Source organism: Oryctolagus cuniculus, chromosome 2 (assembly GCF_964237555.1).
Source record: "Oryctolagus cuniculus chromosome 2, mOryCun1.1, whole genome shotgun sequence".
Lineage (NCBI taxonomy): Eukaryota > Metazoa > Chordata > Mammalia > Lagomorpha > Leporidae > Oryctolagus > Oryctolagus cuniculus.
The window spans coordinates 42133035-42157745 of NC_091433.1; the positions used below are offsets into that span (position 1 = coordinate 42133035).

Genomic DNA, 24711 nt, shown 5'->3' on the forward strand with positions numbered 1-24711 from the left:
CGCCGGCCCCAGCAGGTTCCTTTTTTATTTTTTTTTGACGGTTAGGTTTTGAATTTATAGCCTACTTAAAAATACAATTTTAGTGGATTTAAAAATATATAAATATATAGATTAAGCCTCCACCTGCAGCATCTGTGTCTCATATGGGCGCCGGTTCACGTCCTGGCTGCTCCTCTATTGATCCAGCTCTCTGCTATGGCCTGGGAAAGCATTGGAAGATGGCTCAAGTCCTTGGGCCCCTGCACCCATGTGGGAGACCAGAAAGAAGTTGCCATGGCACTGGGAGCTTTGGCTAATGGCTTTGGCTCAGCCCAGCTCAGCTTGTTGTGGCCATTTGGGGAGTGAACCAGCGGATGCAAGACTTTTCTCTCTTTTCCCCGCTCTCTGTCTGTGACTCTGCCTCCCAAATAAATAAACAAATCTTTAAAAAAATTAGGACCTATTTAAAAATAGAAACTAAAGTAAAAATAAAAGGAGTTAGATGGAAAATTCAAAGAGATTTTTCTTTCCTGCTGATAATTGTGTGCAATAAAATGAAAACAGCCAAATCATTTGCTTAAGTTTATTTATTTGTATTTATTTGAAAGGCAGAGCTACAGAGACACATACACACATACCAGAGAGAGAGATAGATAGAGAGAGAGAGAGAGATCTTCCATCTGCTGATTCAATCCCCAAATACCTGCAAAAGCCCCTGCTGGGCCAGCCCTAAGCCAGGAGCCTGGAACTCCATCCCAATCTCCTGTGTGGATGGCAGTGACTGAAGTACCTGAGCCATAATCTTGTGCCTCCAGGATGTGCATTGGCAGGAAGCTGGATCAGAAGCTGAGGAACCAGTACCCCTCCCAGGCACTCTGATACAGCAGCTTAGTCGGCTGCACCACAATGCCTGTACTTCCTAATATTCTCTCTATATTTGAATGAAAAAGTAGGATACTCTTTTGAAAATAGTCATTGTAAAACTCAATTGTACTACTAATAAAATAAGTGCAATTTAACATGTCATACTATTTTCCAGCCCTAATTTGGTAAAGATATTTAGAAAATGAATTTTGGCAGGATTTAAATGGTGTTGAGACTCTTGGTGAGTTTTCTGCAGGAAGGAAAGATTGGTATAACCTTCTAGGAACAATTGACCCTGAGTAATGACTCCACAATGCTCATAACCCTTGACACAGTTGTTATATTGCCAGAAATCTGTTTTAAGGAAATAGTTGAAGATGTGGTAATTGATTTAGTGACAAAGAAAGATGTCAATCACTGTCGTTATAAAGGCTTGGCATTGGAAATCTCCTGTATTTTAGTGTATTTATCCCGCGAAGTATTATATGTACTAACAATGTTTTAGAAAAAAAGAATAACATGAGAAGGTATTCTTGATATAATGTTACATAAAAAGCAGCAGATAATCCTCAATGTATGGTAGAGTTCTATTCATGGAAAATTTCTACCCTTGTAAGGTAAAGACTTAGGAGAAGCACATATAAAGTCATATTGGCTGTGGTCGTCTCAGTCTCAGGCAGTCCTTCTGTTTCTATGCAATTCAGCATTTTAACTTTTTTTTTTTAAAGATTTATTTGAAAGGCAGAGTTATAGAAAGACACAGAGAGAGAGAGAGAGAGAGAGAGAGAGAGAGAGAGAAGTCTTCCATCCACTGGTTCACTCCCAAAATGGTTGCAACAGCCAGAGCTGAGCTGATCTGAAGCCAGGAGCTGGTAGCTTCTTCAGGGTCTCCCACGTGGGTGCAGGGGTCCAAGCACTTGGGTCATCATCTTTTTTTTTTTTTTAATTTTTATTTTCTTGACAGGCAGAGTGGACAGTGAGAGAGAGAGAGAGAAAGGTCTTCCTTTTTGTCGTTGGTTCACCCTCCAATGGCCGCCGTGGCCAGCACACCACACTGATCCGATGGCAGGAGCCAGGTGCTTCTCCTGGTCTCCCATGCAGGTGCAGGGCCCAAGCACTTGGGCCATCCTCCACTGCACTCCCTGGCCACAGCAGAGAGCTGGCCTGCAAGAGGGGTAACCGGGACAGAATCCGGCGCCCTGACCGGGACTAGAACCTGGTGTGCTGGCGCCGCAAGGCGGAGGATTAGCCTAGTGAGCCGCGGCGCCAGCTTTGGGTCATCTTCTACTGCTTTCTCAGGCATATTAGCAGGGTGCTGGATCAGAAGAGAAGCAGCCGGGACAAAAACTGTTGCCCATATACAGCAGGCGGCTTTACCCACTGCATCTCAGCGCTGGCTCCTTTATCTCTTTCTACAGCAAATAGACATTACAGCTGTTTTGTTTCAAGATGAAAAATCACCGCTGTAGGATCTAAGTGTTCACGGATCTAAACTCTGTTGGCTACGGAGGACCCTGGAGTCTGGTTCTCACATCGTCTCGGTGACGTAGTCTTTTAATCCGGAAAGTGGGGAGGAATGGAGCCTCCAGGCATTCCCCGGGAGTGGTGCAAGTGGAACTCATTGATGGCTCCCGGGGCTTTGAGAGGCAGACTGCAGCCGTGTTCTCTTCTCAGTGGAGTTTTCTAGAGTTCTTGCTGAGGTGTGAGGATTCTGCTGCAGATCCCCTTGAAGGCTGGGTCCCGATGACTCAATGTTGGTTAAATTATTTAGAGAACGGCAGGTTGGCTATGAAAAGATGTTCTGTTGAAAGTTCCAAGACGGGGTGGCTCCGAGGTGTTGTTCCAAAGCTGGTTTTACAGGACTTGGGAGAAAAGTGGTGTGACCTCACTGGTAGGCTCAACAGAGTGGCTTAATCACTCAGCGCCTACCCCAGCTCCCCGCGGCGGGATTGCTAGAGCAGAGAGCCTGCTGTTGCTATCCCAGTCACATCGGCTTTTGGGGCCGTGAGGTTCGGAAAGTGTGTACAGGTAGCAGGAGAAGGGACAGCATTCAGATAGGCGGAAGTTGCTGTAGAAAGTCCCTTAACAAAGACATTTTAGAAACCACAGTGACTTTACCTGTTTTGTAATGTCCTAGACCTAGTTGATTAAATGTAAATTTGGTATCACATATAATTTCAGTTCTTGTGGCTGTTAGGATCTTCATGCTAATTGCTTAAAAATGCTTTCTTTCCTCTCCCTATCCTAACTGAAGGAAATAATGTTGGGCTGGGTTTTAGTAGACCTGCATTCTGCCTCCATTGGGCCAGTAACTGGCTGTGTGACCTTGAGCAAATCACAATAACCTTGCTAGTCTTTGGCTTTCTCATTTGTCTGGAGATTGAACCAATATATCCCTAAGGTCCCTCTGGCTGCAAAGGCTGTAAATCGGTCATCCTATGAGATTTACGGTTTTCTTGTCTAATGTATTTTCCCCTCTTTCTCTTACAAACAGGAGCGGCTTCAGCCTTGGGCCTCCTTTACCTGCCCACGTGGGCAGCTGCTGTTTCCGGCTGCGTGCTGGCCATCTTCACTGCGTCCATGTGGCCTCCAGTACTTGGGCAGCTGGTTAGCTCAGGGACAAATCCTGGGAAAACCATGACCGTTGCCATGATAGTTTATCTTCTAGAAATATTTTTCTGTGCCTGGTGCACAGCTTTTAAGTTTGTTCCAGGAGGTGTCTATGCTAGAGAAAGGTCTGATGTGCTTTTGGGTGAGTACCTGTAAGAGATCTGGATTAAAGTAACTGCTCAAAAATACCCTTGAGAACTGGCCGTGGTTCAGCAGCTTACATGACTTGTAGAAATAAATGGGATGATTCTGCTTTCTTAGTAAAATAAATATCTCTCTGTCTCTCTTGCTTAAAAATAACTAAAGATGAGCATTTGGCATAATGCTTAAGCTTGGGGTACCCTCATTCCGTATCAGGGTGCCTGGGTTTGAGTTCTGGCTCTGCTTCTGCTTTTGACTTGCTGCGAATGCCCATGCTGGGAGGAAGTGGTACAGGCTCAAGTAGTTGGGTCCCTGCCACCCTTGTGGAAGACCCAGATGGAGTTCCTGGCTCATGGGTATTTTATTTTACCAATAAAATAGATATGTATCTTTCTGTAAATGAAAAATTACCAAATCAGAGAACACACACATTTTCCACTTTAGTAGTTATAAACACATGTAACAAAATTAAAATTTCATAAATTTAGCTCAGTTCAGTATTTTAAAAATTGTCTTCTGGCTATAATGAAATTACTGATGCATTCCAGGTACGCACAAATCACATACTGCGTATCATTTCAATTTAAGTAAAATGTATCCAGTACTTCCACAATCAGTCTTTTAAAATGTAGAGGGGTGGGCATTGTGGTCAGCAGGTTAAGCTGTTGCTTGGACGCCTGCATCCCATTCAAGTCCTGCCTCTGTTTCTGATTCAGCTTCCTGCTAATGTGCTTAGGAGGCAGCAGATGATGGTTCAAGTACTTTGGTTCCTGCACCTGTGTGGGAGACCTGGTTGTAGTTCCATGCTCCTGGCTTCAAACTGGTCTAGCCCTGGCTGTTGCAGGCATTTGAGGAATTAACCAGCAGATGAAAGTATTTTTTCTCTCTCTCTCTCTCTTTCTATGTTTCTATCAGTATGCCTTTCAAGTAAAGTTAAAACAACTAAAATTTTTCAAAATAAACCTTTAAAATATAGATGTAAAGCATGGTGATAGGGATCCAAATTTTCTTCATTTTTCCATTTGTAGATCTATTATCCATTGGTTGGTTCACTCCCCAAATGCTGTAACAACTGGGGCTGGGCTGATCCAAAGCCAGGAACCCAGAACTCAATCTGGGTCTCCCACGTAGCCGGCAGGGGCCCACCTACACGAGCCATCACCTGCTGCCTCCCAGGTCGTGTGGAGCCGGAAGCTGGAGTGTGATGCGCACCTGGGACTCTCACAGGGCAGTCTCATATGGCACGTGGACGTCCCAAGCAGTGCCTTAACTGCCTGGCCAAGTGCCTGTTCTTGGAAGACCTATTTTTAAATTACTTGAAAAATTTAAGAAACAACTTTTGAGACTTTGGTATTGTGGGTAAATACTCAACCTCTCATTGAATTAAACAAATACATTGCTGCATTTGCTGTGCCATAATCTTGGCTTTGAAACTGCATTTCCTCTGGTTTCTTTCAGGTGTCTGCTCTGTCCTGCTCTGTTCTCCTGTCCAGTGCCCTGCTTTCTTCTTCCTCCGTCTTGCTTAGGGGTCTGCGTGTGAAGAAAATGAATAAACGTAAGAGCATTCTGTGCACGAGTTTGTTTCTTCAGAATGAGTGGGGAGCCTTTCCTGTTCCTTCTCACTGCTTGTGCACTTGCAGACGCAGTGTGTCATTGCAGTTCCATACAACTAAGCACTCTTCTTTTAAAAAGTATGAGTGACATTATATTGATGAGACCACAAAAAACAAGGAACATTGGCAATATTTGAAGTTGCTTTTAATATAACTAGATTGCAAAGAATCTATATTATATGAGCAATTAATTATGAATTTTTGTCTGGGTTTTTCCTGCTGTTTCCTGGAAGCTTGGGCTTCACTTTTTTTTTTTTTTTTTTTTGCCAGCCTTCTCCCTTAGCTTGCGGTTTACTTGGTGTCTCTTAATGTACATCCTGTGCCTTGTGTCTGTTTCCATTCTTGGGAACTGTGTGGCCTTTGCAGGTACTTTGTGAGTACTTGGTACAGTTCTCCATGAGCTCCTTTGTGCTGTACCTGACCCGAGCTCCTCTTAGTTGTCTGGCTTGCTGCACGCGGCCTCCGGGAGGACCCTGTGTACACAGGACCTACGTCCCAGGGCACTGCCATTTTCAGAACCCACATTTGCCCTGTTGTGCTCCTCCACTTGGGGCGTGTGCGGGCTCTTCAGTGGAGAGGATGAGGCCCTCTGGTGGCTCAGAGGCTCCTTTCTCATGTGCCCGTTGTCTCCGGCCCAAGGCCCCCAGCAGCCCAGTGACCCGGACACGCTCGGGAGATTCAGGCGTCCCTCATCAGGAAGAGGCTGGGGTCCCTTTATGTTGAGCGTGAGTCCCGGAACCTCACCTGGTTCCCAATGATCAGAAGCACTACTACGGTGATTGCTTAGGTACTGAGAAAAATTCAACACCAACTGGATTTCCAGAGCTTGTTTATTCAATAGAATTCTTGGCTCCTGGAATTTTCCTGTGGAAGGATTTTTTTTTTATTCCATTATAATATAGTCTGTCTTTCTCTTTTCACAGGTACCATGATGCTGATTATTGGGCTAAATATGCTGTTTGGTCCTAAGAAAAACCTTGACTTTATTTTTCAAACAAAAAACACTCCTAAAGAGCTTTTCAGAAAGAGTGAAAAATACATGAAACTTTGTAAGTATAGCTTTACTTTTTTCTTTTTTTTTTTTTTTAAAGATTTATTTATTTGAAAGTCAGAGTTACACACAGAGAGAAGGAGAAGCAGAGAGAGAGAGAGAGAGAGAGAGAGAGAGAGAAAGTCTGCCATCTGCTGGTTCACTCCCAATCGGCCACAAATGGATGGAGCTGTGCCGGTCCAAAACCAGGAGCCAGGAGCTTCTTCCAGGTTTCCCACGCAGGTGCAGGGGCCCAAGAACTTAGGTCATCTTCTCCTGCTATCCCAGGCCATAGCAGAGAGCTGGATTGAAAGTGGAGCAGCTGGGACTTGAACCAGCACACATGTGGGATGCTAGCCATGTAGGCGGCAGCTTTGCCCACTGTGCCACAGTGCTTTTTTTTTCTTAAAAAAGCATTTATTTTATAAATTTTCAAGTATGCAACCCTAGAGTATAATGAACCCTCATGTAGCCTTCATTCAATTACTACAATTATCCATATTTTGTTGATATTATTAACAACAATCTTCTCTATCCTTTTTTGGTTAACTACTTTAAGGTGAAGAGTAACTACTCTTGGGGCCAGTGCTGTGGTGTAGCAGGTAAGGCTGCCAATTGCAGTGCTGGCATCCCATATGTACATTGGTTCCAGTTCCAACTGCTCCACTTCTGATCCAGCTCTCTGCTGTGGCCTGGGAAAGCAATGGAAGATGGCTCAAGTCCTTGAGCTCTTGCACCCACGTGGGAGACCCAGAGGAAGCTCCTGGCTCCTGGTTTCAGATCTGACTAGCTCCAGCCATTGCGGCCATTTGGGGAGTGAACCAGTGGATGGAAGACCTTTCTCTCTCTCTACCTCTGCCTCTTGGTAACTCTGACTTTCAAATAAATAAATAAATCTTTTTTTAAAGAGTACTCTTTAAAGCAAATCATTTCAACCATAAGTACTCTCTACTAGTTGTTTTAAAAATACTCCACTTAAAATTATTTATCTGTTTTCTTATTTATTTGAAAGGCAGAAAGAGAAATCTCCTATCCACTGGTTCACTCCCCAGATTCCTGCAAAACAGCTGGGGCTGAGACAGGCTGAAGCCTGCACATTAGCAACAAGCTGGAATCCAGAATAAAGCTGGGTCTCGAACCCAGACACTCTGATATGTGGGTGTCCCACATATGTCTTTGTATTAGTTTTATTTTGTTTCTAACATAGGTAAGATGATTTAACAGGTAGAATTCTCAGAATACACTGTTCTAATAATTAAGACTGTTCACTCCATTTCTTCTTCTCTTTTTTGGAGATTAAATATGCTAACATTTGGAATGTTAATGAATTAGAGAGTCCAACATGAAATTAGTCTGCTATTCAATATCGAATTCCTTTAACATGGACCATGATAAATAAAAATGATGTGATGAATGATGTGATGTATAGGAAGTGAATGGGCAGTTACTATGTAGACAAAGATATATAAACAATGGTCTCCACCCTAAGGACTGATACTTTATTAAAGGAAATAAAATATTATAGTGTAAAGAGATAGAAAACAATTAAGAAGCTATATAAATATTTAATGTATTCCTAAAATAAATGTCACAACACAGTAAGACCATTATATAAAGACATTTTTTTTAAAGATTTATTTATTTATTTGAAAGTCAGAGTTACACAGAGAGAGGAGAGGCAGAGAGAGAGAGAGAGAGAAAGGCCTTCCATCCACTGGTTCACTCCCTAACTGGCCGCAATGGCTGGAGCTGCGCTGATTCGAAGCCAGGAGCGAGGAGCTTCTTCTGGGTATCCCACATGGGTACAGGGGCCCAAGGACTTCAGCCATCTTCTACTGCTTTCCCAGGCCATAGCAGAGAGCTGGATCAGAAGAGGAGCAGCCAGGTCTCGAACCGGTGTCCATATGCGATGCTGGCGTTTCAGGCCAGGGCTTTAACTTGCTGTGCCACAGCACCGGCCCCATGTATATAAAGACTTTCATTTATGTTTCATCCTGATTTGAAAATATCCTATTTAAATTTAGGATGAAGTAGGCTGGTGCCGCGGCTCACTAGGCAAATCCTCTGCCTGCGGCACGGGTACCCTGGGTTCTAGTCCCTGTTGGGGCACTGGATTCTGTCCCGGTTGCTCCTCTTCCAGTCCAGCTCTCTGCTGTGGCCCAGGAAGGCAGTGGAGGATGGCCCAAGTGCCTGGGCCCTGCACCCTCATGGGAGACCAGGAGGAAGCACCTGGCTCCTGGCTTCGGATCAGCCCAGCGCTGGTTATAGTGGCCATTTGGGGGGTGAACCAACGGAAAAAGGAAGACCTTTCACTCTGTCTCTCTCTCTCACTGTCTAACTCTGCCTGTCAAAAAAAAATTTTTTTTTTAGGATGAAGTTTTTTGGTGTGTGTTCTTATGTTTTGGTATGTACCTTTATACCAGGATCTAGCATTTTTTTTAAAAGATTTATTTTATTTATTTGAAAGGCCAAGTGAGGGGCCAGTGTTGTGGTCTAGTGGGTAAAGCCACTGCCTGCAATGCCAGCATCCTATATGGTTCATGTCCTGGCTGCTCCAGTTGCCATCCAACTCCCTGCTAATGTACCTGGGAAAAGCAGGAGATGGTGGCCCAAGTACTTGGGTCTCTGCCACTCATGCAGGAGTCTTGGAAGAAGTTCCTGGCTCCTGGCTTTGGTCTTGCCTACCCGTGGCCATTGCAGCCATTTGGGAAGTGAACCAGTGGATGGGAGATCAATCTCTCTTTCTCTCTCCCCCTCTTTCTCTGTAACTTTGCCTTTTAACTAAATAAATCTTAAAAAAAAACTTTATTTTTTAAAGCAGTTTCAGGTTGACAGCAAAACTGAGTGGTAATCAGTGAACCTGGTTAACAAATCACCATTGCCCAAAGTCCATAGTTTACATCTTCTTTTGCTTTTTCATTTTCTACTCTTTTCTAGGTGTATTTCTTCCTCTCTTTCTTCTCGATTTCTTTTGTGCTGGTTGGGCTTTCACTTCCCTTTTTTCTTATATCCCTCCTCCCCAGTACTCTTTGCAGTTTGAAAATATGCCTTCACTTTTTATTCTTTTAGTAATTACTAATTTTAGTCCCAGCACATTGAGGGTACAGCTCCCCTGGCTTCCAGCTTCTGCTTCTGCTGTGGAGAAGTCATCGGTCAGTGTAACTTTCCTGTGACTTGTCTGTGAAGGTAACCTGTCTTTTGTTTCTGTTGGCTCCTAAGATTGTTCTGTTTTGGTGTTGTGCGGTTTCACCAGGATGTATCTATTTCTTCCCCATCTTTCTTGGGAGTCTTCGAACTTTATGAATCTAGAGAGTGATGTCTTTTATAATTTCTAATTCTTCAAAAACTGCCTCTTTCCCATTCTTTCTCTTTATTCAGTTTTGGCTCCAGTTAGATAAGGGTTGGACTGTCTTGCTTTGTTCTCCATCTCTCTCTCTCTCTCTCTCTCTCTCTCTCTCTCCCTCTCTCCCTCTCTTCCTCTCTCCCTCTCTCCCTCTTTCCCTCTCTCTTTTAATTAGCCTGCAACCTTTGAATGGAGTCTCAAGGAGCTTTGGATATATATTTTATTTATTTATTTTAAATTTTCATTTTTTGTAAAGATTTATTTATTTACTTGTAAGGCAGAGTTACAGAGAGGCAGAGGCACAGTGAGAGGTCTTTCATCCACTGGTTTACTCTCCAGATGGCCACAACAGCTGGAGCTGTGCTGATCGGAAGCCAGGAGCCGGGAGCTTCTTCCAGGCCTCCCATGTGGGTGCAGGGGCCCAAGCACTTGGGCCATCTTCTACTGCTTTCTCAGGCCATAGCAGAGAGCTGGATCAGAAGTGGAGCAGCCGGGACTTGAACCTGTACCCACATGGGATGCTGGCGCCTCAGGCTGCGACTTTACTCACTATACCACAGCACCAGTCCCCTCCATGTCTCTTAATCTCTTTGATATTTTCTATCTGTGCATTTTTGTGCCACCCTTTGCATTAATTCTCTATTCAGATTGTACTGTCTTGTCCATTGAGTGTCTAATTTCAATTATTATAACTTTTTAGCTTCTAGAATGTTTGCTTTCTTTACAAATATTCCTGATAGTTGTAGTCTCATGTTCCTTTGTCATAATTTTAATACTTTTATATTTCTTTTTTTAAAATTTATTTTATTTATTTGAAAGACAGGGTTACAGAGAGAGGTAGAGACAGAGAGAGAGGTCTTCCATCCACTGGTTTACTTCCCAGATGGCCGCAACGGCCGGAGCTGCGCCATTCTGAAGGCAGGAGCCAGGAGCTTCTTCCGGGTCTCCCTCATGGGTGCAGGGGCCCAAGGACTTGGGCCATCTTCTACTGCTTTCCCAGGCCATAGCAGAGAGCTGGATCGGAAGAGGAGTAGCCGGGACCAGAACCAGCGCCCACATGGGATGCCGGTGCTTCAGGCCAAGGCATTAACCCACTGCGCCACAGCACCAGCCCCCTAATACTGTCATATTTCTAAATATCTTAAGCCTACTTATTTTATGCTCTGATCCCGAAGGTTCCAATATCTGAAGTCTTTGTGGGATTGAGGCTGCAGGGTTTTTCTCCCCTGCTGGCTCCTGCTCATGGAGATTTGTTTTCTTGTGTATTTTCTGATTCATTTTTTACTTTAAGCTAATGGTCCTTGGAACATTTTTAGGGAAGATTCTTTGAAACCTAGATTTGAAGTAATACATTATGTATGCATGAACACATGAAAATTAATCCAGGAAATAGACATTTTCACTTTGCACAAAATTCTCAATGAATACATTCAATAATTTTGTAAAAATTATTTTTAAAACAAGTTTGGTTTCTTTTAAACAATTGGTTTTTTTTTTTTTTTTTCTGTTTAGCTTTATGGCTGCTTGTTGGTGTGGGGCTGTTGGGATTAGGGCTACGGCAAAAATCCTATGAGAGAAAATTGGGCAAAGGGGTGAGTACTTAAAGATTTTGTAATAAAATTTTATAATAATACGTGTGTATACATATGTTTGTATATCTTACTGTTTTGACTGGATACTAGGCCTGCATCTGATGGCTTCATGGCCTCTGTCACATGTTGATAGCACAGTGGCATTATTTTATGAAACTATTTCATAGTGGGCTTCTCTATACTTGTTAGTAGATATTGCTGAAGATAGCAATGTGAGATTCTTTGTCTTAAGAATAGTCTCACAGAAACTTCTTGATTTTTTCAAATTATGAGTAGTTTGTATAATGATGGGTCACAGAATATTTCCTTTCTTTTTTCCCTCTTGCTTTCTACAATTTTAAATATTTTAATGTCCTGTTCTCATCTAGAAGGGTAGGCAGAAAGAAGAATAAATCATTGTAGCACTGGACTTTCTATCTGTTCTAATAAAAATTTCAATGTGTTTCATTATGCAGTCTGGGTTATAGTTTTGACTAACAGAATTTGAGAATTAACTTTAAACTTTTGCAGTCTTATTTCTGGGAGATTTTTCTTATTAAATTAAAAGCTATACTGAGAATGGAGAACATGCTTCTCTCATTTATCTTTGTATCTCAGTACCTGACAGAATGCTTGGCATATTTTTAGAACTCAGTAACTACTTCTTAATAAATAGTCCACGATCTCGTGTGCCGTCTAATTGTTAGTCACTATTATAGCTACACTGTCAGAACAGCACACTTACTATCAGTTAGGAATTCTTTTTCAGAGGAGTCATATGAACTGGATTTAATACCTATTTCATTCTTTTGTTCATTTATTAATTGACTAATTCATCCATGCATGTGACAATTGTTGATTGAAAGTCCCTCTATGTGCCTGGTGCCCAGGATACAGAAGTAAACAAGTTGAACAAGATCCCTGCTCTTCCAGAGGTTGCTGTCTAGTAGAAAAAGACAGTATTCAGAGGAACAAATAAAGACTATAATTTTAGATCACGTTGCTATAAAGGAAATAAGATTATGGAGTAGAGAGTGACTGGGTCTGAGTGTATAGAGAAGGCTGCTTTGAGGAGGAGCCACTTGAAATGAGACTTGAAAGTTGAGAAGCAGCCCACTGTTCACAGAGCTGGGATCCGGGCCGAGTGTGGTGTGTTTGAGGTACATCTGGGTGACCAGCATGGCTGATGATGGTGGAAGATGAAATTGGAGAGGAGGGGGAAGGCCTCTCCAACCACAGTAGCCACTCCTGGTTTTGATTTGCTGTGAGTGGAGGCCAAATGTCTCAAGCAATAGAGTGAAAAAAATTGATACACGTAAATTTGGCTGCTGTGTGTGGAGTGAATTATAGGGGACAAGAGTATATATAAGGGAATAAATTCTTAGAAAGAGATAAATTCTTAGGGAATAAATTCTTAGAGATAGATAAGGGTGTTTTTTGTGGGGGTGTGACAGTGGACTTGGAGAGAGGTGGATAGACTCGGGATATATTTTGAAAGTAGAACTGACAGTTTTGACTGCTGAGTTGGATTTGACTGGATGAGGAAAAGGAAGGAATCAGTGGCAACGTCTATGTTTTTGACTTGAACAACTGGATAGTGAGAGATGGTTTTTGCTGAGATGGGAAGCATGAAGGTATAACGGGTTTGGAAATGGTGAAATCCAGGCTTTTTTATAGATATGCATATGAGGGTACTGCAAAACCTTAATGGAGCAGTGCGTGAGTGCTTAGTCTAGTGGTTAAGACACCCATCTCCTACATAGAAGTGCCAGGGTTTGACTCCTGGATGCAGCTCCTGACTCCAGCTTCCTGCTAATGCAGACTCCGGAACACAGCAGTGAAGGCTCAGATAATTGGGTCTCTGCCTCCTGTGGGGGAGACCTTGGTTATGTTCCTGGCTCTTGACTTTGGCCCTGGCCATGGTGGGCATCTTGGGAGTGACCCAGCAGATGGGAACTCTTTTTAAAAAATAATTCATGGAAAAAATAGAATTAAAAGATGATTTTATTTTTGTGCCAAAATGAAACTGATGCATGATTTTTCACAATATGCATTTCTTGGGGCTGGTGCTGTGGCACAGTAGGTTAATCTTTCGCCTGGGATGCCTACATAATACACACGTATTATCCCATCCCATGCCTACATGGGCACTGGTTCAAGACCCAGCTGCTCCTCTTCCAATCCAGCTCTCTGCTATGGCCTGGGAAAGCAGTAGAAGGTGGCTCAAGTCCTTGGGCTCCTGCACCCATGTGGGAGACCCAGAAGAAGCTCCTGGCTCCTGGCTTTGGATTGGTCCAGCTCTGGATTGAGCTTGTGGCCATTTTGGGAGTGAACCAGTGGATGGAACACCTTTCTCTGTCTCTCCCACTCACTGTTTGTAACGCTACCTCTTAAATAAATAAATAAAATCTTTTTAAAAATAATAATAATATATATTTCCATCAACTTTTTTGAAGCCCCTCATATAGTTGTCTGAAAAAGCATAACTGGATGGATCTAATCATGCCTCTTGATGTCTCTGTTGATGGTTCCATCCTCATCTTACAACCTTCACAAAGATGAAACGCCTGGCTTACTGATGGTAGGACACACACAGACCTGGTTAGTCAGATACTGCCCCTTCTATGCAAAGGTGTATGTGCTTATCCTCTCCCAACCTCAACTTGTATGGTTCAGTTTGTCTGTTTTAGATGTGGTCACAGACTTGGTTCAAATTCAGCTATTCTCTTTCACAGGGGCCCTGTCGTAGATCAGTAGGTGTTTGTTTGGGATGAAGGGTTAGAGTTGGGCATTCTCTGACTACCTCAAGGGCCCCAAAGAGGAGCTCTTCAAGGGGGCTGTGCTTCCTGGCCTTGGCCTCGCCTAGAACAGTAGGGATGTAAGATTGTCCATAACTAGGTGAGAATAAGCTGGCCACTTTATAAATACAGTAAAGGCCTCTCTACTCCTTTACATGTGACTACAGGGATAACCACTCTCCTGAGAATGGTTTTTAAAAAGTAATTTTCAAGCATTTCCTTTTACTGTTACTACGTATAATAGATCCCTAGACAATATTGCTTTTTCTAAGTTTTTAACTTTACTTAAGTAACAGCATCTCACATATATATTTTGCAGCTTTTTAAACATAAAAAATCATCTTTGCGAATTTCATCTGCATGGAAATATGTTGTCCTAATTCATGTTTCAGTACCTTGTAGTATCACATTATATGTATGTGTCACCATTTCTTTTTCTACAGATGGCCAGCTAGCTTATCTCTAATGTCTTGCTGTAATAAACAAAGCTTTGTATAAGTACTTTCCAAACGTCTCTTCTAATGTCTTCAATCAAATGTTCTACCACTGAGCTGTACACCCGTTCCTTCTAATTGCTAAGTTTAACCTGGAAGTTCACAGCCTTATTATGATCGTACCATATAATAGAAATCTCCTTATTTTTGTGAATTAAATGCATGCAAACGTCTAAGGAAATTTCTTTACCAAAAAATGAAGTTTGGTAGAGAAAGGTGGATAAAACTGTCCATTGTTCCCAGTCATCCTAAATTACTACGGAAACCATCCCGCAGGCTCCAGCCAAGGATTTCTCTGCTGCCATCTGGCCTTTCCGGTTCGGGTACGACAATGAAGGATGGTCCAGCCTGGAACGCTCAGCTCAGCTGCTCAGGGACACTGGTGAGTCTTACGGGAATTTGCTCCAGGTCTTGAGAAACTACTACTGTTGCTTCTGTTTCCAGCAAGATCATAAATCACAGGAGGAGGGCTTGCTGGGTCACAGACTCATCCTGAAAAGGCTTTCTTTGCAGGGCAACTGCAGGGAGCCCAAGCGGCCGTCTCACATCTGTCTTTGTTTGACAGCAATTAATCCAGTTGGTTCTGAACACCACCACATGCCAGCTGTCTGCAGGGACTCTGGTCATGCTGTTTCTTTTTAGAGATGCCTCTGCTGTTAGCTGCTGTCACTCAAGGACCCACTGTTGGGGACCAGAAAATCATTGAATTAACAGGCAGAATGGGTCCGAGTGAGGCTCATTGTGAAGCAAACTGCAGCCTGAGCATCCATTTTATTTTATTTTATTTTATTTTGTGTGTGTGTGTGTGTGTGTGTGTCCTGGGGAGCTCATCTTTATGTGAAGCATCTTCTAAATTTTGTGAGCATTTGATTCTCGAATCAGCAACGTGAAGCAAGATCAGTGAAGGGTTGAACTGTTCTTGTTATTCTTTTTTTAAATTTTTTTAAAAAAATTAAAATTTATTTTTACTTGAGAGGTAGAGTTACAGAGAGAGGGAGAGATAAAGAGAAAGGTCTTCCACCCACTGGTTCACTCCCCAAATGACCACAATGGCTAGAGCTGGGCTGATCCGAAGCCAGGAGCCTGGAGCTTCTTCTAGGTTTCCCATGTGAGTGCAAGGGCCCAAGCACTTAGGCCATCTTCCACTGGTTTTGCAGGCCATTAGCAGGGAGCTGGATTGGAAGTGGAGCAGCCAGGACTGGAACTGACACCCATATGGGATGCTGGTGCCACAGGTGGAGGCTTAGCCCACTATGCCACAGTGCCAGCCCTGTGTTCTTGTTGTTCTTAATGATAAGCATGCCTCCTGAGAACTTTCTGAGTATCTGAACATAAGGCCACGAAGGAATTTGTTTGGTCCCTTGTCTGTATTCAGTCCTGATTACAGTCCTTTGAGGCACATCTGGCCTAAGTCTGAGAGTCAATGAAGGGTATGTGTTGGATGCAGCAGCTAAGATGTTGCTTGGGAATCCTGCAGCCCATCTCAGAGTGCCTGGTTCGCGTCCTGGCTCCTCTGCTTCCTGTCAAGCTTACTGCTATTGTGCACCCTAGAGGCAGCAGGTGATGGCTCAAGTATTTGGGGCCCTGCCACCCACACAGGAGACCTGAATTGAATTCTGGGTTCTGGCTTTGGCTTGACCTGGCTCTGGATGTTATGGCCATTTGGGGAGTGAACCAGCAGATGGAAAACCTCTGTCTCTGTCTCTCTCTCTGTTGGCCTGCCTTTCAAAGAAAATTAAATTAAATAAAAATTTTAAAAAATAAAAAAGGCAATAAAACTACTTCTATGCCAGAACCGTGGAGCTGTTTGCCCTAGAATAGAATGTTATGCACTATTCTATTGTTTCTGAACATACATTGGGTATTTGAGAAAAGCATGAAGATTATTTGAAATTTGGAGAAAGATGTTAGAATATTTGAATGTTTAGAAAAGTTATGCTTTTTTCCTGACCAATATTTCCTCCAGGTGTTCTATATTTTAATTATTACTACACATGGGAAAATTGCTTTATAGCTAGTGATTCTTGAGGAATGACTTTGGGGGTTTATTAATAAAGTAGGTTAAGGGCCTTGAATGAAGTTTTTATTTTATTTATTTATTTATTTATTTATTTTGAGAGGCAGAGTGGACGTTGAGAGAGAGAGACAGAGAAAGGTCTTCCTTTTGCCGTTGGTTCACCCTCCAATGGCCGCCGCGGCCAGCCGCTGATCCGATGGCAGGAGCCAGGTGCTTCTCCTGGTCTCCCATGGGGTGCAGGGCCCAAGGACTTGGGCCATCCTCCACTGCACTCCCTGGCCACAGCAGAGAGCTGGCCTGGAAGTGGGTCAACCGGGACAGAATCCAGCGCCCTGACCGGGACTAGAACCCCATGTGCCGACGTCGCAAGGTGGAGGATTAGCCTAGTGAGCCGCGGCACCAGCTTGAATGAAGTTTTGATCATCGTGTCCTACATTGCTGTACTTACTGTGTGTTTTTTATTTTTAAAGATTTATTTATTTAGTTGAAAGGCAGAGTTAGAGAGAGAGAGAGAGAGAGGTCTATCCACTTGTTTACTCCCCAGATGACCACAATAGTTGGAGTTGTGCCGATCCAAAGCCAGGAGCCAGGAGCTTCTTCTGGGTCTCCCACGTGGGTGCAGGGGCCCAAGCACTTGGGCCGTCCTCTACTGCTTTCCCAGGCCACAGCAGAGAGCTGCATCAGAAGTGGAGCAGCCAGGACTCGAAGCGGCGCCTGTATGGGATGTCAGCACTGCAGGCGGTGGCTTTACCCGCTACGCCACAGCATCGGCCCAGCTTTTTGTTTTTGTAAACAGGTGCAGATTTCATAACGATTTTGGAGAGCGATGCCTCTAAGCCCTACATGGGGAACAATGACTTGACCATGTGGCTAGGGGAGAAATTGGGCTTCTACACAGACTTCGGTCCTAGCACAAGGGATCACACCTGGGGGTGAGTAGACTTGGGGATTTCATCCTGAGCTGTTCCTGACAGGCCAGGCAGGTCGGCTGGAAGTGGGGAGTTGAGATCCTCCTGTCTTCACCCTTGACTCTGCCCCAGTGAGGTTTCTTGGGGGATAGGAAGGTGCGGAAGGTGTGCAGATTTCATAAACTTGAACGTGATTTCCTTGTTGCTGGGTGTTTCCAGTTTGTGGCTGTTGTTGTAAACCATTCACATAGGAGCTGAGGTTCCAGCACCAAGCATGTCTGACCTGGGTGCTGCCCCATGGAGCTCATGTTCTCAGTGTGAAGAGAGGGACCATGAACACATAGAGCAGTCCTCCCTTCCCCGCAGGTGTGCGCCGCATGGTTTCCGTTGCCTGCAGCCAGCCATGGAGCAAACATATTAAAGGAAATTCCAGCCATAAACAGTCCATGAATTTCAAGTCGTGCAACTTTCTGAAGAGTGTGATAAAATCTTCCACCGTCCTGCTCCTTCCTGCCCTGGGCACGAATCATCCCTTTGTCATGGCACCCACTGTAGTTCAGGCATCCACTGGGGGCCTTGGAACATATTCTAGGGAACAGAAAGAAGTACATAAACAAGATAATTTGAGATCATGATAAATGCAACATGGGAAACAAACTGGAGAGAGACAGACAGACAGACAGACACACACACACGGCAGTGGCCATGAGCAGTGCTGATCCCATAGCTAGGGTAGTGAGGAGGAGCTCTCTGAAGACATTCCGATGGGAAGGACCAGCCTCCAGAACGGCTGAGGGAACAGCTAAGGAAAGACTGGAGGCGGGACTGAGCTTGCTGTGCCTGGAGTAGAGTGAACCAAGGGCCGAGATTAAAGACCAGGGTGGCTGCCTGACCATAGAGGGTCCCACTTTACCGAATTGTGGTGGGAAGGTTTGTGCTAAGTTGGAGATTCCCTTGGACAGTCAAGTGATATCCAGGAGCCCGGTGTATGTAACCTGGCGGGCCACGCAGGACAGGCAGGCTGGGGACACTACTGTCCCATTTTAGACTACCTGGTTTTGATTCCTGGCTCCTGATTCCAGCTTCCTGCTAACGCAGCACTTGGGAGGCAGCAGGTGATGGATCAAGTCATTGAGTCACTGCCACTCATGTCGGGAGACCTGGACTGAGTCCCTGACTTCTTGCAGGCATTTAGACAAATGAACCAGCAGATGGAGCGCACTCTCTCTCTGTGTCTCTTGTTTCTCAAATAGTTTCTAAAAAAGAAGACCTTGTCATACATTAGACAGTCTAACTTTTAACTTTTTGTAACTTGTTACTTCATGTCTTTACTGGCAAGACTATGTGTTTTGTTTTTTAAGATTTATTTATGTTACTTGAAAGGCTTAGTTACAGAGAGGGAGAGACAGAGGCAGAGAGAGGGAGAGACAGAGAGAGAAAGAGAGAGATCCTCTATCCACTGGTTCACTCCCCAAATGGCCACAATGATGGGAGCTGGGCCAGTCCAAAGCCAGAAGCCAGGAGCTTCTTCTGGGTCTCCCACGTGGGTGCAGGGGCCCAAGGACTTGGGCCATCTTCCACTGCTTCCCCGTGTGCCTTAGCAGAGAGCTGGATCAGAAGTAGAGCAGCTAGGACTCAGACCAGCTCCCATATGGGATGCCCACACTGTAGGTGGATCCAGGCTTAACCTGCTCTGCCACAGGGCATGCCCCGAGACTATATGCTCTTATTTGTGTTGATTTGTATTAGAATTGTGAAAATGTGTTGTCACAGTGACAATGGGAAGTGAAATGGATTCCATGTGCTGCTAACACCACCCTTTTCATGGCACCATAGCACTTGTTAAGACAGAGTTGACAGCGCTGTGCAAGGATACAGAGGGACTGCTGAATGGCAGAGGTGCACTGAGCCACCAAGCAGACCAGCATATGGGCCTGCTGTGTAACTGCTCGGAAGGCCCCTCAGTGGGACACTTGTGGTGGAACACACCTCTTTTTAATGCAAATGCTTCATCCCAGTGACATAATGCGGTGAGACAGAGCGTGATGCGTGTTTCTTTTCACTCCCATGCAGGATTATGGTGTTGTCAAGATATCCAATTGTGAAATCAGAGCATCACCTCCTTCCGTCACCAGAGGGCGAGATTGCACCAGCCATATCGCTGACCGTCAACATCTCCAACAAACTGGTGGATTTTGTTGTGACCCACTTCGGGAATCATGAGTGGGTGTCTTTGGTCTATCTAATTTACACAAAGATCAAGAAATAGTAGTAACATGTGACTGATATCTATGACATAGCCTTTCTTACTTTCTTTTTAATCTCCCGAAGTATTTGACTTGTGTTGCTGATTTGAAAACTCAGACATAGGAACATCAGAGACACAGGAAGTCCACGGATGGTGTAGTGATGGCCGGGTTAGCCCCCAGTTACTGAGCAGTGCAGTGTTCTCTGTGTAGGTGCTGTGTTAAGTGCTCACTGTACTTAGCCTTCATTCTGTACAAGGTAGGTACTATTATAGCCCCATTGTACAGATTAAAAAAAAAAAAAAAACTAGGCAGTACAGCCATGGTCAAATAGCTAGGAAACCAGTGCAAGGACTTAGCTCAGGAAAGAGTTGGATCTGCCGCTCCCTGTTACCCTTTACGCCCCATGTCCCCCCCCCCCCCAGCCACTTTTAACATCCTCTAGCCTCTCTGGACATGTCACGAATAAATGTGAGGGGCAGGCTTGTGGCATAGCACTGAAGACAGTGGTTAAGACACCACTGGACATGTCCTTATTCCATGTCGGAGTGCCTGAGTACTGGCTCTGTTCTGCTTCCCGCTAATGTGTGCCCTGGGGGAAGCACGTGATGGCTCAAGCAGTTGCATCCCTGCCACCCACGTAGGAGATTGGGGAATGAGTTTCTTGCTTTTTCCTTTTTTAAGATTTGTTTATTTACTTGAAAGAGTTAACACAGAGAAAGAAGGAGAGGCAGAGAGAGAGAGAGAGAGAGAGAGAGAGGTCTCCCATCTGCTGGTTCACTCCCCAATTGGCCCCAACAGCTTGAGCTGCGCCATTCCAAAGCCAGGAACTTCCTCTGGGTTTCCCATGCAGGTGCAGCAGCCCAAGGGCTGGGCCATCCTCCACTGCTTTTCTAGGCCATAACAAAGAGCTGCCGGGATTCGAACCAGTACCCACATGGGATGCCAGCACCGCAGACAGCGGCTTCACCCGCTACACCACAGCACTAGCCCCTAGGGACTGAGTTTCTCACTCGGAAGTTCAGCCTGGTCTGGCCCTGCACATGTGAACATTTGGGTAGTAAACCAGAGGATAGGAGTTCTGTTCTGTTCTTTTCTTTTTTAAGATTTATTTATTTATTTGAAAGGCAGAGTGACAGAGAGGAACACACACACACACACACACACACACACACACACACACATCTTCCATCTGCTGGTTCACTCCCCAAATGGCTGTAATGGCCAAGGCTGGGTTAGCCTGAAACTAGGAGCCTAGGACTCCAACCAGGGTCTCCCAGGATGGCAGGGGCCCAAGCTCTTGGACCATCTTCCGCTGCTTTCCCAGGTACATCACCTGGGAGTGGGATTAGAAGTGGGATGCTAGTGTCAAAGATGAGGCTTAGTCTGCTGTGCCACAACACCAGCCCCAGGATAGGAGCTCTTTCTGGCTGCCTCTCTCTCTCTCTCTCTCTATCTTAAAATATATACAGTTTAGAAAAGAATAAAATGTAAAAAAAAATAAACTTGAAAGCAGAAACTACAGGGCAGCCTTAGCAATGTACTTGGAAAAGAGGTGGGAAAGATGGCCTTTTCTGACTTCCTGCTAACCACCTACTTAGCGCCCCCCATCTTATCCTTTAGTAGGTTTTCTACTCATTTGATCGAATAATAATGGCAAAGACAATAGCAGTAGCAATGATAGCTGACACTGCAGAGATGTGACTCCAGGGAGGGGGGCAGTGTTTATTGGGTAAGCCATGATATTCTATAGCCTAGAATCAGACAATCTGGTTTGAATACTAATTCAGTTACTAGTTATGTGTCCTTCACCAAATTATTTTAATGACTTTGAGGCTTAGTTTCTTCATCTGTAAATCAGGAACAATAATCCTACCTATTTCATTGGGTTCTTTTGGAATTAAATGAGATATATGACCTCATAGAAAGTATGAGAATGCAGGAAGTGTTCAGTTAATACTGGCCATTGTTAAACAAAATCAGACCTTTTGTTTATATTTTGATGTGGAACTGTAAATTTTTTTTTAAAAGATTCATTTATTTATTTGGAAGGCAGAGTTACAGAGAGGCAGAGGCAGAGAGAGAGAGAGAAAAAAAGTCTTCCATCCTCTGGTTCACTCCCCAAATGGTCACAACGGCTGGAGCTGGGCTGATCTGAAGCTAGGAACCACGAGCATCTTCTGAGTCTCCCACTCAGGTGCAGGGGCCCCAGAACTTGGGCCATCTTCTTCATTTTTTTTTAAAGATTTATTTTGTTTATTTGAAATGCAGAGTTACAGAAAGAGGTAGAGACAGAGAGAGAGAGGTCTTCCATCTGCTGGTTCACTCCCCAGATGGCCACAATGGCCGTAGCTGTGCCGATCTGAAGCCAGGAGCCAGGAGTTTCCTCTGGGTCTCCCATGTGGGCTCAGGGGCCCAAGTACCTGGGCCATCCTCCTCTGCCATCTCAGGCCGTAGTAGAGAGCTGGATTGGAAGAGGAGCAGCCAGGACTAGAACCAGCTCCCATATGGGATGCTGGCGCTTTAGGCCAGGGCTTTAACCCACTGCACCACAGCACCGTCCCCAGCACTTGGGCCATCTTCTACTGCTTTCCCAGGCCATAGCAGAGAGCTGCATCAGAAGGGAGCATCCGGGACTCAAACTAGCACCCTTATGGGATGCTGGTGCTGCAGGTAGCACCCTTATTTGTTACACCACAGTGCTGCTCCCAGACAATTTTAAATATATGATATACGGGGCAGAAGAGAATGCATCATCAAATGTGAATCAAACGTCTGTCATGTCACAAGCACACAGTCTCCCTCCACCCTTGGGGGCCACCACTCCGGTGTCACTCCTTAGTGTTCATGGACACTGGAGCCTCCCGGCAGCCGGCAGAGCAGAGCTTGCCCCTTGCATCGTTTGTAAAGCTGTCGTTACACGTTTCTGTTTGCCATTGTGTTCTAGGCTACTAGAGAAAGTCTCACTATGAATGAATATTTAGAGATTTTGTTTTCCAATGATTATGGCATACGAATTGAAAATCCTATTAGGAATGAATTACAGAACGCTTGTGCATGTTATTAGCTGATTCAACAAGGCTTTTAAAATTAATGACTATGCAAGTATCTCTTTTATGACCAGTAAATAGGAATGAGCAGCACTTCTTAGAAGTCATCTAGGTAAACACCATCACAAAAATGGATCTTGTTTTCAGTCATTAACTGAGCCACTGGCTAATCACCGTTTAAAAAAAATTTATTACATGTAACATGTGTACGGAGGACAGAACACAGAACCTGTTGTCAAGAGGCTTGAGGCTTAGTTTTGACAGGATAACCTTGTGAGTTCCAATCCTGTCTGTGGAAACAGAGTAAAATTCTCTTTTCCAGTTCATGTTATGGGGCATTGGGGTGATCAGTTATTAACAGATAAGAAAAAAGAGAAGATATGTACATTCTCTCCCTCTTATTCTCTTCCTCCCCCCCCCCCCGGTTTCCTCCTATGCATGCAGACTTTTTAATTGGATTATTTTTGTGAGATTTATCTCCTGACAAGATATAAAACCAAATTCACAGACTATTTTCTAGGATGATATACTAAAATATGTTTGGATGGCAGCTCTATCCATGGTGCAGTGGCTTTGGAATGTGCTATATCTGGATTGGAATCCTAGCTGCATGTATTGGAAGTAACAGAATTCACTGCAGACCGAATGATAGGGCTACTTACCAAATGTTGGAAGGGGCCAGCAACAAGTGAGAGATGCAGAGGCCCTTGCACGGTACTAACCATGGGGAGTCCTCACCAGCCTTAGGACTGAAGGCATGGTGTTCCAGGAGCCCAGTCAGATCTGGACCACAGAGTACAGTCACTGGCAGAGGGACTGCAGAAGAAATACCCTAACTTTCCTCTTCCCTGTCCTTTTTGTCTCCTGCTGGTGCCTCCAAATTGGCCAAACCTAACTGGAAATTAGCACAGAAGGGAGCCCAGGAGACCAAACCTGCAGGGCGCAGCCTCCCAGGGCATAGAGAAGGCCAGAGGACGGATCTAGGGAGGGGAGTGGAGAAAGCTATGGGCTTCATCAAGCTCCCTCGCAAATGCCTGCCTCCCCACCACATGCCTGCAGTGATTATGAGAACTCTGTGTCAAAGGTGTTGAACAAATGGTGATTCTTTTCACTCTTCCATTTCTTGAGAGCTCTTTCAATAACACTCAGCTGTCTGTACATAGGAAGGTTCTTCAAAAAATCATGGAAATGCATATTATGAAAAAACTATGCATGGATTTCAAAATTTTTGTAATGAAATAACTGTTAATTCCAGTTTTCACAAACTTTTTGAGGTTGCCTTATGCTTATGCGGTTTAGTCCTTCTTAGATCCCACCTCCCTAAGATTTCTTCCATCTTCTCAGTCCTTGGAGATCTCCTGCCACCTTCCTTTGTCACTTTTCCCCCAAGTACTCATTTATGAGCTATCTTTCTGCGTAAATGCCTGTGTTGGTCTACGGCCCATTTGCTCTTAGAAACATTCCCTGTTGTTATTCTAGGCTTTATATCACAGGCAACCCAAAGTCCCCTGCTTCTGGCTTCTGGGTTGTTTGACCACTGGGAGGCGCTAGTGTCAGATTGGAGGGCGGGAGGAGTCGGGGAACCAGGGCATTTCTCTTCTACTCTCTCTGCCTTCTTGCTCTCTCTGGCAGCTCTTTCTGTTGCTCCAGGTCCTCCCCCAAATAGACTGATTCTGAACTCTGCAAAAGCTTGAGGAACCTGCCTCATGATCTCAGTTGTATGTCAACAGTGTTTGGCATTAAAAAAAAAAAAAAAAAAAAACCACCATGACCAGTTAGTATTTGAGCAGAAGAGCCAAGGGCACTTTCAGAAATTGTTCAGTTGAAAGAATGGGGTGGGTATCAAAAGCCTCGTGTGCTCTGCGAATGTTAGGATTCTCTTTAGCAGTATTCCTGGATTTTTTTTTTCTTTTTGATTGCTGGTTTTTAGCTGTAATACCATTGATCAGGCCCTATGTCACTGATAAAATTTCTTCCAATGAAAAATGGAATCAGTGCAGTATTTAGAGTACATATATAAGTCAACTTGACTCCAAATAATTTGCAG

At 44.3% G+C, this 24711-nt stretch overlaps 1 protein-coding gene across 5 annotated transcripts in view; it reads left to right on the forward strand.

Moving 5' to 3' along the window:
• CWH43 (cell wall biogenesis 43 C-terminal homolog) overlaps positions 1 to 24711 on the forward strand; it is a 67705-nt gene that overhangs the window by 21510 nt on the left and 21484 nt on the right. For all 5 annotated transcript variants that reach the window (XR_001792268.3, XM_051831574.2, XM_051831575.2 and 2 more), the window contains 6 exons: positions 3338 to 3595; positions 6131 to 6256; positions 11093 to 11172; positions 14720 to 14825; positions 17257 to 17392; positions 19442 to 19591. Coding sequence is in view for 4 of the 5 variants with exons in the window: in XM_051831574.2 (XP_051687534.2) it covers positions 3338 to 3595; positions 6131 to 6256; positions 11093 to 11172; positions 14720 to 14825; positions 17257 to 17392; positions 19442 to 19591 (856 nt within the window). In the remaining variant the exon portion in view is untranslated. The remainder of the gene's footprint in view (positions 1 to 3337; positions 3596 to 6130; positions 6257 to 11092; positions 11173 to 14719; positions 14826 to 17256; positions 17393 to 19441; positions 19592 to 24711) is intronic.